Here is a 13,810-nt window from a genome sequence, read left to right on the forward strand (position 1 = left end):
TTATTAATCTTACAAGGGTTTTTTTTTTTTGGTAAAAAACAACACAACCTTAATGTTCAATGAGCTGCATCACCATCCCTCTCTTAGCTTCCAGCCTCTTTGCCATGCTCAATGACCAAATCGTGGACCAAAGCCACAGACTCATAGCTGAACAATGGCTTGACCATGTTGGACAGCCAGACCTCATAAGCCTGCCTGTTCAGGAGGGCTCAAAAAATGTGACCACAAGGCTCAGAGGCCGTGGTCTATAAGTTCTGAAGGCATAGAGTGTGAATATGAAGCCCAGTAAAGTAAGTAACTCAAAAACTCAAAATTTTGTGACTCGTGAAATTAGAATATTACTTAAGACAACCATATTTATATAACTACCCACTATTCTCCTGGCTTGTCAATTAAAGCAAGAGGAGTCTTCTGACCCACAAAGTTATCATAGGCCAAGCTCCGGCGCCGCTCTCAGAATACTGGTTTACTTGTGGTCCCCAGAATCTTTAAAAGTGGAATGTGTGGCCCAGCATTTATTGCTATAATTATTATTTATGAGGTTCCCTGATTGCTCTAATTTTGAGAATTCTTTTTACCATGGGTGCCCAGCAGGTGTCAGTATTATGGTTTATAGCGGGCAGCTGGTACACAACGCTGGCAACCAAAAGATGCTTTATGGAAATAAAAAGTATTTCTGCTTCTAGCAGCTGGTTACTATGAATGAAACAGTTCAACAAAATACATGTGGTTGGTAATCAGTATACAGAGGGATGTTTTTTCCAAAATCTGACCCCCTTGAAAGGATAATGGCAATTTAAAGCCCTTCCCTCTGTTATAATAGCAAAAAAGAACAATTTAAATAAGAAACCTTTCATGTTATATATAGTAATTCTTTCATTTCTTCTGTATATGGCTTTGAAGTCATGCCGTATATTTAAAAAAAAAAAAGGGTTAGTACTTTAGATTTGTGCTGTGACAATTCTGCAGTTCTGAATATCATTGTGCAGAGGTTTTTGTGTATCCATTTAAGCAGTCCAAACACATTGGACCCACATAAACACATAATTTATTGGTGCCACAATAGGGAAATTTGCGTACAATGTAAACAGTAGTGACTGCCTCTGTATTTTATATTTGTATTCTGAGAACCTGATGTGTTTTTTAGGAATCTGAAACATTACATTTCACTGCTAACTCACCGTTTTCCTGAATTTTAATGAGAAGTTTTTTAACTTTACATCAAAATGTATATATTTATCATTGAGATGAACCTACTAAATTTCACTACATTTTATTTTTCCTTCAAGGCTGTATGAGACTGTAAATATAGGTTCTGTCCTTCAAGCTATGATAGGATGCATTGTTATAATAAATCTAGATTAATAATTGTAAAGGTGCTCCATTAAGATTTTATCACTTTTATTCTTTTTTTTTTTTTTTTTAAAAACACACAAGAGTTGTCGATAATTAAAAAACTTGTCTGGTCACGAACATCAAAAAATCTTAGCTGAAAAATAACATGGATGTGAGACAACAAGAACATTTGGGATTTCACAGTTCTATTTCCCCCTTCTAAATTTGCCTGGTGTGGCTCCAGTCTTCTGCTTCTTTTTTGCTGATCCTTTCCCCTCTGGTTCCTATAATTGACACAAATATCAAGTGAATAGACTGACACCGACTTCAGCGTCATCACAGCAACACAAGATGAAAATAACAATCTATGTGCAATTATTCAGATGACTGCGTACCTTCCGCTTGGAGGATAGAGAGCCAGTGACAGTGAAGAAAGAATCCAGTCGCCCCTGTGTGCTGCCCTGTCTGCTCTTCACAATCTTCTTACAGCCATTACGTATCCTGTCTTCACTGCATAAGTGAAGTATATGTAAACAAAAGACAAAAAAAAGATTCCATTTCAATGTATATTCAATGTGCAGATGTGAAAATAGATTAAAACATTCTCAAAGTTTTTGATTATCATCAATTGTCACATTTTGATTTCAGGAATGAGATAGTTTGAGGTTGTTTTTTTTTAATAGTTAAAGTTACACAAATTCTCCAATTTCTGTACTGTAATTGATAAATTACATAATGACCAGATTTTTTGGTGACTCAGGTGTCAACAAATATTTCATCTCTTAACTTACCTGAACTGTTTCTCATTACACATGAACTGGATCAATCCGTCCTCATCTGGCTCCCCCCACTTTAACTCTACTGTGGAACAATCCACCACATCTGGGTTCACAAACAAACCCCGAGCCTCTTTGAACAGCCAGTCTTCAGGAGAAGGATACTTCTGCAGAAGGATACAGAAGACAAGAGCTGACCCCTCCTTGGCCATTAACTTCCACAAAATCCAAACTATGCTGGTAATGAACATACGTTTGTGTCAATATTTTCAAGGATCTCTTCAATGGAGCCGTGCTGTTTAATCAGGTCGATGGCTCTCTTGGGGCCGATACCCTTGATAGTACCGCAGTAGTCGCAGCCGAGGAGGATACACAAGTCTATAAACTAAAATAGACAACAGAGGGTTAAAAATGAGACAAGGGCTTCAATGCATCCTCAGAGCCCAGGTACTCATGTTGTGAAATTTCAGCCAATCCTTTACCTGTTCATTGGTCAGACCAGTTTCCTGCAGGACCCTGGAGAAGTGGAATTCTTGAATGGGAAGTTTTCTAAAAAAAATAAATAAAATATATCATTATTTAAACTTTTCGACATACAAACCTACTGCACATATTTAGTTGTTTCCATTAATGGTGAAAAAAAATTGCCTGCATAAAGAAAAGCATCAAATGTCGAAGTAATGGCCAGGCTCTCTAAACCAGCATTAGTTATATAAATGACTACACTTTACTTTGCTTCACTGGCAGTGAGGTGTCTGAGTAGAACGTTTGTCCCAAATGTAAGCCCATCCATATCCTCTGTTGCTGTGGCAAAGACCTTTCCTGCCTTCACCAGAGCAGCACAGCTGGCCTCTGCTTCACAAGGAGCCTAAATCAGAAAGAAAAGAAAAAAATCAAAAAGATTGGGACAATTCACCCCATTTATCTTACTGCAATTCTTTCTCTGCTGTGAGGTTCGTGGTCGCACTTTAAATTACCTATAGAATTACTCTTTAAAGTTATCCAGATTGAGAGATTCCTTAAAATTAGCTCCTGATGTAGTTCAAATATAACTGTATAAAAGGAAATTCATGGATGAAGTAAAAAGTGATCTTACCTCAATATAAGGCACTCCCATCAGGGTCAGCAGTTTTTTGCACTCATCACTATGCTGCTTGGTAACTTTTACGAGACGTTTACTGAATTTCTCAATATTTTCCTGTTCCCCTGGAGAGAAGCGAAGATTTTAGACATTTTGGTACATTTCTAAATAAAATAAATACATTTAAAATATAAAACTTAATTTAATGTAGACAATTAAGGAGATATAGTGTAAAATATTAATATACTGAAACACATGTATTCTACCAGTTTCTTGAGCTTGAGCCAAAAGCTTCTCTGCTTCTGCCCTCTTTTCTCCTCTCTTTTCCAGCTGAGAATGAAAATCAGAGTAAAGGCAAAGTTAGACTATTAAGAAAACAGGTGTAGCAAAACAAATTAGAATGAAACCTCTAATCTACTCATTTAAAAGCATGAAGGCCAGTGTAAGTATGTCAGACAATGTTAGATTTTAAAATGCATTGTGAGTAAGTACCACTTTTTTTGGATACTTTTTACACCATCCTTAGAGAAGATTAGGCAGCCATCACTACTGGGGTCATAACCAATTTATGAGGAAAACGATTATGAAATGTTCTTTTCAATGTAATACTCAAAAGTTCACCGCTTGATCTAGATCTAGTTTCGTCTTAGGGAACTATTTGGTTCAACTACATTACATTTCAGAAGGATATGAGTTTACCATAAAAGGAAAAATTACTTTTATTCAATTACTTTTACTATAAGGTAGTTTGGAGATATGCAACACAATATATAACAGTCAGAAACTCATTTGGCAGCTATTTTGTAACTGCCCTGATAAAGGCCTGTCAGGCTGAAACATGTTGGCATGTTTTAATAATCCTGTTGTCCTCAGACAATTAAGCCTATTTTCATCCCTCTGAGTGTCTCAACAATATTCATTTACTTACTCAATTTAGTCAATTATCTGGCAAGAAAGTGTTCTATTTATATATTTACCGTACCTCTGACGATTTGAGTTGTGGAGGCTTGCCATCAAACACATACACTGGTTTGATTCCATGTTCCAGCATACGGATTGTCCGGTAGAACATTCCCATCAGATGGCTAGAATAAAGACCAAAGCTTAGTGTCAACCTTGTGCCAGTGCCCGTCAACATTTTGACAGTTGTTAATGTGTCTGTTTTAAAGTGGACGGACCTTGTTGTCTCTCCGTCCTCATTCTGCAGAACATTACCATCTTGACGTACAGCAATCAGAAACTGATACATACACATAGAGGCATCAATGGCAATTTTCCTCCCTGGAAAAAAATCATAAACCAAGCTGTTTATTTACATCACAACAAGTTCAAAGAAAAGTAAATCATGACAATTTTAAACACGAAATAAATAATTAAACGGCAACTATAATGGCGACCGAAATAGTTCTTGATATCTTGCTCCTTGATGGCACCAGGGGCCTGATCAGCAATCAACTTAGCAAGTCCATGTATTCCCATTGTAATGTGTTGCCTGAAACAAACAAAAACACACAACTTAACGGCAAATTACTAAATTACTAAGTAAATGTGGCGTCCTGGCCACATAACTTTGCTTACATTCAATTGGTTACTTTGCCAGAGAGCTAAATCAACACAAACATGCAGTTGACTATTGTATTGAGGCATGAACGGTTAAACACGGCTCCACACCATTACGAATAAACAATAAACACGATGCCATTACTATACTACAATGCATACAATAAACTAGGCTAAATAATTCGATTTTTTTTTACAATAGACTCACCAGCTCAGCGCTTTTGTGATCAATGGCAGCAGATTATCGAGCGCAAGATTTGCCGCGCATTCGCGGGAAATCCAAAACCAGACGTGATCAATCTGCGAGCACGGAAGGAGCAGCTGCTCCAGAGGAGCGTGCAGCGATGGTGCAGGTTTGATTAAGCGTGACTGAGCGCTAAGGCGGAAGTACCGACAAGGCATTTCATTGGCTCTTTTATGAAAAAGGAAATCCGGTGGGTACAAAAAATAAATAAAAAAAATAGAATAATAGAATCAGACTACAGGCAAGGGGGCTAAACGATTTTTTTGTCAAATTCTACTGACGATTAAAGTCTATTGTTAGCCTCTTTCATTTAATATGTTGGGGATCGTGTTAACAGCTGCCAACCACTGGTAACGTCTTAAGCGTTTTATTTCTCCGCCCACTCCGGAAAACTCGGCAGTCGTGGTTGTATTATTTTTAAGGTGACGTGGAGTCATTTTCCGTCGTCTACCGTGTCAAATGTAATAAATCACTGTGGTCTGCGAAGCGGGATATGCTACCAGGAGTGTACGTTAAAACGTGTATTTTCAAGATGCTTTACTGCAACTCACAGTGAGCTCCGGCGTCTTTGCATTTTGGAGCAAAGAAAACATTGTCAGGGCCTGGAGTTGGAGGAATCCGGTGGATATACTGGTTTTGCGATATTGAGGGGAACTACGGCGATAGAGGTAAGACCGATCTTTAGAATTATTGGTAAAGTCTCTGTTGTCTTACGTAAGAATAGTCCAATCTCTGCCAACAGCATAAAAAGACTGTTGTGCGCCGTGTGTTGAGTGGAATTGGACCATTCTCTTTAGTCGTAGTTAAGCGAAGAATTGTGCGAGATATTACATACAGGTTGTATTCTCTGACACTTTGCATGTTTTCTCCAAAAAGTCTTGCCAGTGGAGTCTATGGTTTGAGAAGCTGATTAGACACATCCCACCGTAAACAGTCATTTTGTCAGCAGTTCTGGCTGCGGTGCTCGTTTGGCACCCCCAGTGACCAGGTTTGCTTCTGTGTTTATTACTAAGCCAGATTCTACAGATTTTTTCAGGGAAAGTCCAATTAAAGACTAAACCTGCTCTCCCGGGCGCATTCACCTGTTGTTGCAAAAAATAGGTGCTTTGCTCCTTCAGAATTCTGTATTAAAAACTCTGAAAGACAACATTCGTCGAGTGACACTGCATTTTATTAAATGGGTTGTTTTTGAATGCGTGTCTATCAGTGGCATTTACAAAATAGGTCCAAACTGGTCGTGAGAATAGAATCTGTAAGCAATGTCATGTTTCCTCTTATAACATACTCTTAACATGGATGCCAAAAGTGTAGTCATGTTTGTTACACACATCATTAAAAGGATTGTTTAAAGTCTTAAAACAGAAAGAATATGTGTGTCGTTTACTACCAATCTAGTATGTCTTTGAAGGTATGAATGTCACATCTTCTTTGTTACAACAGAATCTGATTTAAAGCACATCTGCCTCATTTTTTAATTTCTTTTCTACAGGGGTTATGCAGTGGGGATTGACACACCTATCAGCCAGCTACCATAGGATGATAGGCCTGGACTGCATCTTGCTTTTGATCTTGCACTTGTCCTTGGGATGGGCACTGAGTTACAAGCAGGGGGAAAACGTTACTCTCTATGTCAACAAAGTGGGCCCTTACCATAACCCTCAGGAGACATATCACTACTACACTCTGCCTGTTTGTAGACCAGAGAAGGTCAGTTCTTGTTCCATTAGGCTGTGTTTATGTTGCAGTTAATAAAGGGAAAGGAAGATAACACACAATCTAATCTGGAAATTGCAAGTATAGGTGAGACTAAGAGATTTAGAAAACATAACAAGAAACACACATGATGATAATACAGGATAAAAAAAGGAAATCAATTTATGGCTGGACATTTTTATAGAAAAAGAATGCTACTACTTTTATTATTGTAAAATATTGTTTGATTTACTTTTTATAGCAGAGGCCAATTCAGTATTTTGTACCTGCACTGTGTGTGTTTTCATGTGAATATTATTAGTTTCTAAAGTATTTGGGACTTGATTGTGACCAATTTTTAACACATTGTGAAAATGACTCTTCAGATACATCACAAGTCTCTGACCCTGGGTGAAGTGTTAGATGGTGACAGGATGGCTGAGTCATTATATCACATTCCATTCAGAGAAAATGTGGAGAGGAAAACTGTATGCCAGCTCACTCTTACAGAAAAACAGGTATTTACTTACGGCTAAAGTAAGAGGTCTTTGAGCGCAGTCATGATTACTGAACGAATTCAATACCCCTGGAAGCGGTTGGAGTTTTTCATTTAAGGGTGTGCATTTTTTTTTTTTTTTAGGTCGATCAGCTTCGTGAGGCCATTGAGGAGCTCTTCTATTTTGAATTTGTCCTGGATGACATTCCAATTTGGGGGTTTGTGGGCTATCTAGAGGAAAGTGGCTTTCTGCCTCACAGCCATAAGGTACAGCTGCTGGGTGTAAATTGTTCTGATTAAAAATTTTATTCAATGATTCTATTCAAATGTGCTGTGGTGCCGCAGCCATTGTCTTTTCCTCCCTCTCAGCTCCATTTCTGTACCTGTTGCTTTTTCTTCTTTGACCTGACAGGTCGGACTATGGACTCATCTGGATTTCAACATTGAGTATAATGGCAATGCGGTGATATTCGCCAATGTTTCAGTGAAAGATGTCAAACCTGTTATCCTGGAGGAAGGAGCAGGTGCAGTGGTAGGAGGAGTTGGTGTCGGCGGACATAGTCTGACAGTAACCCACACCTACAGTGTACACTGGTTTGAGTCCAATTTGCCTCATTCACGGAGAGCTGAGCGCCTCCGAGACTACTCATTCTTTCCCAAAACCCTGGAGATTCACTGGCTGTCCATCATTAACTCACTGGTGCTGGTGGTGCTGCTTTTGGGCTTTGTCATCATCATCCTCATGCGAGTTCTTAAGAATGACTTTGCAAGGTTGGTCAACAGTCAGACAGCTGAAAAGCTGACATAACTGTCTAATAATATTGCATGTGTTTCTTCTTAATATTGCACTAGTTTTGTTGATAATTAATTTTCATTGACTTCCAGAGACATTAAATATAAATTTAATATGATATAATAATGTCTTTAAACACTGTCAAAATTAAAAATAAACAATGAAAAATATGTTTAAAGTAGTCATTTTGACCTGAAAGCCACATGGGTTCTTCTGTATTATTCTATATATTCTTCTAAATCTATATTTAATTGAATTGGTAACTTTAAACTAACCACCATACTTCTCCCCTGCAGGTACAACGTGGAAGAGGAAGCAGGTTGTGATGACCTGGACCAGGGAGACAATGGCTGGAAGATCATACACACTGATGTCTTTAGGTTTCCCCCTTACAAAAGCCTGCTCTGTTCTGTGCTTGGAGTTGGGGCTCAGTTCCTCACCCTTGCCACAGGTAAGGTTCTTCCATGGCTGATGATTGTTAATTTTCACAATATCTGGTAGTGTCCGTTTGTAATTTGATATAATAAACTCCTTTATCTTTTGTAGTAATCATCGTCATGGCCTTGTTGGGAATGTTCAATGTTCATCGTCATGGCGCCATCAACTCGGCCGCAATTGTCCTGTATGCTCTGACAAGCTGTGTGTCAGGATACGTCTCCTGCTGCTTTTACACACAGATCAACGGCCAACGATGGGTGTGGAACATTATTCTCACCTCATCACTCTTCTCTGGTGAGCATTTAGACATGAAAGAACCCTCTATGTGAAAAGGAGGGAGGGAAACCGTGCTTCAGTATTTTAGATGATTGCAATGCCAGGTCTGGCCACATGTTTACATATGGCTCCTTTAATATCCTTATCTTCAGATAAGATATGACAAAACAAAGGCTAAATTAGAAATTTTTGCCGAAAGAAAATATTGTAGCTTAAAGATAATGAGATAATGTCCTTTTTTCCTCCCCTAGCTCCGTTGTTCTTTACATGGAGCATTGTAAATTCGGTCCATTGGTTCAGTGGCTCCACTCAGGCCCTGCCAGCCACCACAGTGCTTCTACTGCTGGGTGCGTGGGTGCTTGTTGGCTTTCCACTCACCGTCATCGGAGGCATTGTAGGGAAGAACCGAGCTGGCAGCTTTCAAGCACCTTGCCGGACTCGTAACATTGCACGTCAGATTCCCGCCCAGCCCTGGTACAAACACACAGCTGTTCACATGGCTATTGGTGGTTTCCTGCCATTCAGGTGAGTGTTCTCGAAAATGTTATTCACTCATAATTTTTTTGTAAAGTTAACAAAATTGGGAAGAAAATGAAAGACTACACCCTACAAGGTAATTTTCTAATCTTTCTATTTTTTCCCCAGCGCTATCTCTGTGGAGCTCTACTACATCTTTGCCACCGTCTGGGGGAGAGAGGTCTACACCCTCTATGGTATTCTGTTGTGCGTCTTTGCCATCCTTCTTTCAGTGGGCGCCTGCATCTCTGTGGCTCTCACCTATTTCCTGCTGTCCGGGGAGGATTACCGATGGTGGTGGCGGAGCATTCTCAGCACTGGTTCCACTGGCATCTTCATCTTCGCGTACTCCGTTTTTTACTACTGGAACCGATCATCTATGAGCGGCCTTGTACAGAGCACAGAGTTCTTTGGCTACTCTTTGCTTACATCAATGGTGTTCTCACTGATGCTGGGCAGCGTATCATTCTGGGCATCTTTAGCCTTTATACGCTACATCTACTGCAGTATCAAGATGGACTAATTGTGGAAGCAACACACGTCCTCACAGCACACAGGGATGAGGCTTTTTTACATTAAATCCTACACAGCACACTCCTTTGGGAACTAACACAGGGGGTTAGTCCTTGACATGAGCTAGTGAATAAAACCTAGCACTGTCATCAGAATAAGGGATTGTAATTCTGATGGGCAAATGGTTGTCTTGTATATTTAAGCATAAATGGAGGTATTTCTATATAAAGGGAGTTTTGGCATCAGAACTGTGTGAAAAGTTATTAAATGATAAAATATGATGCAGTATGGTAGCTTCTCATGGTGGGAATTGAGTTAATCACTCATGGCTGGGTTTTAAACTATTGCTGCTTGCAATTATACTCTACCATAAACTCAAACATTTTGGGAAAATGTTCAGAATTGGACCCCTTTATTGTATTACAGATGAAAAATGCCTTGTAGACAGAAGAGCATTTGAAAAATATGGATGATGGGAATGGGGGTCACTGCCACCATGGTTCTGATGTAAATCTTAATGCTTTTTTACCATATTGCCAGACCTAAATTGAATAAAGTAATTGCTTTGTTTATTTGCTGTTAGTTTGGACAGTCAAAATCAGTTTCCAATTACTAGTTGTTGCCAATATATTACAGTGCAGCACATTAGAGAGTTGGTAACGCATTAAAAGTTTAACTGTATTTAAAAAGGGGGAAAAAGGCACTAAAACATGTACATTATCCTCAACAACTTCCTGTTATAAAGCAATTCCAAAACAGTTAAATTCAAACAATGCATCAAAATTGAACATTCTTGTAGTAGCAAAACAAAAGAACGCTCCCTCACATATTAAATAGATTCATATAAAAATAAAATGGTACAATGGTTTGAACTATAATATGAACAAATCACACGTGCACCTTGGCCCAAAGAAGCTCCCCAGTTCACGACTATCAAACGGAAGATTGGCAGCTGGCAGACACCATGCCATGGCAACGCTTTCATGAACTGTTGTCAACTGACTCCCCATTTTTGCTTTCCAAGCTTGTGCATTGGCCACTGGAAAAACCTACATTAAATACATGTGGATTGTATTCATAATGGCCGGTGTTTGGGTTTGTGGGCCAGTCCCTGTGCTGGGTCCTGATTGGTACTGCAGTCTGCTGTGGAACACTCGTCCAGGATGGGTAACCAGCAGATCCAGGGCCAACAGTTGCCATATATAAAGCCACATTTTGGGGAGCAGTATTCTTAAAGGCTGTGTCCACCATGTGCTGAGGCCTCCCTTCTCCTTGATACTGGTGAGAAAAAACATTTTTTTCCTGTTAAAACCTTCATATTGGATTATGTTTCAGCTATCCCTTAAGGCCATATTCAGACCTCTATAATAGGCCTCCTTTGAAAGACGTACCCTCCTTATCAAAATTTTCAGACTGTTGAAAAACTGCAAGAATTTACATTTTGCACCGATGGATCTTAATGTTCTAAGGAGAGCTTCAAAATGCAAAAAGAAAGGGGAGTGAGTCAAAATAAAATTTGAGCAAGCAATTTATTGCAAACCATTAAATTGAAATAGGTTGTTCATCAGCTGAAAACAACACAAAACCCTAAATTAGAAATAAAGTTTCTGAAAAAGGAATCAGTAATGAGTAGCCGCATCATTCTTGTTAATCACTGCAAAAAATCTGCTTCAGCATACTTGCTGCTAGTGGGAATGTTGCTCCAAGTGGTGAAGATGGCTTCACGGAGGGCATCCAGTGTCTGGAACTGGCCCATTTTTAAACCTCCCTTGCCATCTAACCCCAGTGTTATCAATTGGATTGAGATCAGGGGAACACGCAGGATGGTTTAAGAGTGATGTTATTTCTATGGAAGAAGCACTTTGTCAGGCAGATATTGTGAACTGCAGCGTTGTCCTGTTGTAAAACCTTTCGTCATGAAGGATTCCCCCTGCAACAACTCCACATATCCAGCTGCCATTTGATGCCTCTGCACAACCCAAAGCTACATTGTTCCATTGAAGGAAAAAGCCCCCACAGATCATGATTGCGCCCCCTCCACTGTGCCATGTAGAAAACATCTCAGGTAGGGTCTCCTTGCCATGCCAGTAAGATTGGAAGCCATCAGGACCATTGAGGTTGAAAAAAAAATTCTCAGAGAATAAAACTTTCTTCCAACTTTCAGTGCAAATTCCAAACGGGCAATTTTGTGCCGTTGAAGGAAACAAGGTCTTTGAAGATGGTTTCTTAAAACCCTTCTCTCACAGGTGCCGTCTAATGGTTATGGGACTGCAGTTGGCAAGCTTCAATTGGAGGAGGATCGTCCCGTTTCAGCCAATTGGATCCTCCGGCTCAGCCTATTTCAGTTTAATCTTTCTTTGCAATAAATTGCTTATGCAACTTTTTTGTCTCACTCCCATTTCTACTTTTTGCATTTTGAAGCACTACTTGCAAAAAAATGTAAATTCTTGCAATTTTTCAACTGGTCTGAAAATCTTGATCAAATCTCCCCAGCCACCGTTTAACAGTCATTGGGAATCTTTTGCTGACCAATACAACATTTCAGAAAAAGATACAATTTTTTAACCACACAATACGTTTGTATAAATAGTACTTTTAAGATGGATACTTACAGATGGGCTATACGGGGGAATATTGTAGACTGTTCCATTAACTGGGGCGCCGTTGTTGATGGCGTAGCGCTCGGATATCCAGCTCGAGTCTTTCTGGTGCCTTCTTAGTTTCATTCTTCGGTTCTGAAACCAAGTTTTAACCTTGAAGATAATCAATTTGATCAGCAATACAGATATGCAGTTTTGTTGTGTACATACTAACCAACAACATTCTTAAGGGATCCACTCACCTGTTTGTATGTTAAGCCAGTGACTTCGGCCAGATTCTTCATTTCTGATGGAGGAAGGTACCTCTGGATGCTAAATTTATGGACAAGAATGTTCATCTGACTCTCTGAAAAGGCTGTGCGGGCCTTTGCTTTAACGCCTGGATTTTTGGGGGAAATGAGGGTAGTTTGGATGCCACTAGCACAGCTCTTCCCCCTCTCCTCTGTGAGAGAGCTGGATACATCCTCGCTGGCAACAGGGCTCTTGTTGCTTGTCTCCTTATCAAGGTCTTTCTCAATCGATGCAGTTGGGTCAGTTTGGAGAAGAATCTCTTCTCTGCTGCTGGTAGAACTCCAAGAATCTAAATAACAGACAATGCACAAATTGACTGTTTATCATCAACAAAGAAACCTACGAATGAATCAATGTGTTTGAGAAACTTTTTTTTTTAAAATAAATCCATTAAATCCACAAATTTATTAAAAGATATGTCACTCAATTTTGGATGCTAGAAATTGCCCGCCATCCCGTCTCGCAAACTCACGCGAATAGTGGCGGGATTTTTTTAGGGGCTAGAACGAAGCCCAATTTAGCATTTCTTGAAGAAATCATCTCACTTAAACATGGCGATCTTACCATCTTAAACCACGTTGGCTTTGTTTTTCCATTACCTGGTGATATATAGGTTTCAGAGTCGCTGGTTGAATCGCTCCCGGCACGCTTGGTCTCAAGTGCCCGTTCATCGTAGACAGGTTGGCGTGATCCAGCCAGGAGGAATCGGCTTGTCTGAGTGGCGTCGATGTAGAGAACGCCAGCACTCTGGTAGTGGTAGTGCCCATTGGAGACCTGGTGCTCCGGTGTGCGAGGCGGTGACCCTTCCTGGGTCTCGGCGGTGGTTGTATAGTAGTTTTGAGTCACCCCAACGTTGTTGCTGCTCAAATCTGTCACTTCAGGCTCCCCCTGGTTTCCAGCGTTCTGCCCAGGTTGGAACATGTGTCCATAAGCATAGGCAAGATAAGCAGGATTGTAGCCGTAGCTTATGTGCGTCTTCCAGTCTGCCATTATTGCGCCAATTATTTTGCGTTGCGGGTAAAGAAAGACGCGAAAATAAAAATCCTGAACAAAACTACCAATGTCTTCAAATACGCTCTTTCTTTGAAGGTTGCAAATGAATAAAAGTGTTGTGAGTTACAAACGGTATTTAGACGTATAGCGCACATGAAAGACAAAAAAAAGCTAGGCTGGACTCGAAGGTTTGGGGAGCAGCTCAA

General features: G+C 39.9%; 3 protein-coding genes across 3 annotated transcripts; 1 reads left to right on the top strand and 2 right to left on the bottom strand.

Moving 5' to 3' along the window:
- Positions 1-1,384: 1,384 nt before the first annotated feature.
- fen1 (flap structure-specific endonuclease 1) lies at positions 1,385-5,097 on the bottom strand. The gene is made up of 12 exons (XM_057012603.1): positions 4,961-5,097; positions 4,590-4,684; positions 4,371-4,473; positions 4,175-4,277; positions 3,459-3,522; positions 3,208-3,317; positions 2,843-2,979; positions 2,594-2,660; positions 2,365-2,496; positions 2,127-2,278; positions 1,731-1,845; positions 1,385-1,619 (listed from the first exon to the last, which is right to left on the bottom strand). Exons 2-12 carry the CDS (start codon positions 4,669-4,671, stop codon positions 1,542-1,544), a joined length of 1,143 nt encoding a protein of 380 aa, XP_056868583.1. The 5' UTR covers positions 4,672-4,684; positions 4,961-5,097; the 3' UTR covers positions 1,385-1,541.
- Positions 5,098-5,207: 110 nt separating this feature from the next.
- tm9sf1 (transmembrane 9 superfamily member 1) lies at positions 5,208-10,297 on the top strand. Its single transcript, XM_057012601.1, has 9 exons — positions 5,208-5,664; positions 6,486-6,703; positions 7,075-7,206; positions 7,329-7,451; positions 7,597-7,955; positions 8,274-8,428; positions 8,524-8,709; positions 8,943-9,216; positions 9,337-10,297. Exons 2-9 carry the CDS (start codon positions 6,491-6,493, stop codon positions 9,728-9,730), a joined length of 1,836 nt encoding a protein of 611 aa, XP_056868581.1. The 5' UTR covers positions 5,208-5,664; positions 6,486-6,490; the 3' UTR covers positions 9,731-10,297.
- Positions 10,116-13,797, bottom strand: nanog (nanog homeobox). The gene is made up of 4 exons (XM_057012602.1): positions 13,211-13,797; positions 12,563-12,900; positions 12,333-12,473; positions 10,116-10,998 (listed from the first exon to the last, which is right to left on the bottom strand). Exons 1-4 carry the CDS (start codon positions 13,599-13,601, stop codon positions 10,702-10,704), a joined length of 1,167 nt encoding a protein of 388 aa, XP_056868582.1. The 5' UTR covers positions 13,602-13,797; the 3' UTR covers positions 10,116-10,701.
- Between the last annotated feature and the right edge of the window lie 13 nt (positions 13,798-13,810).

This window comes from Takifugu flavidus, chromosome 17, assembly GCF_003711565.1.
Source record: "Takifugu flavidus isolate HTHZ2018 chromosome 17, ASM371156v2, whole genome shotgun sequence".
NCBI classification, from domain to species: domain Eukaryota; kingdom Metazoa; phylum Chordata; class Actinopteri; order Tetraodontiformes; family Tetraodontidae; genus Takifugu; species Takifugu flavidus.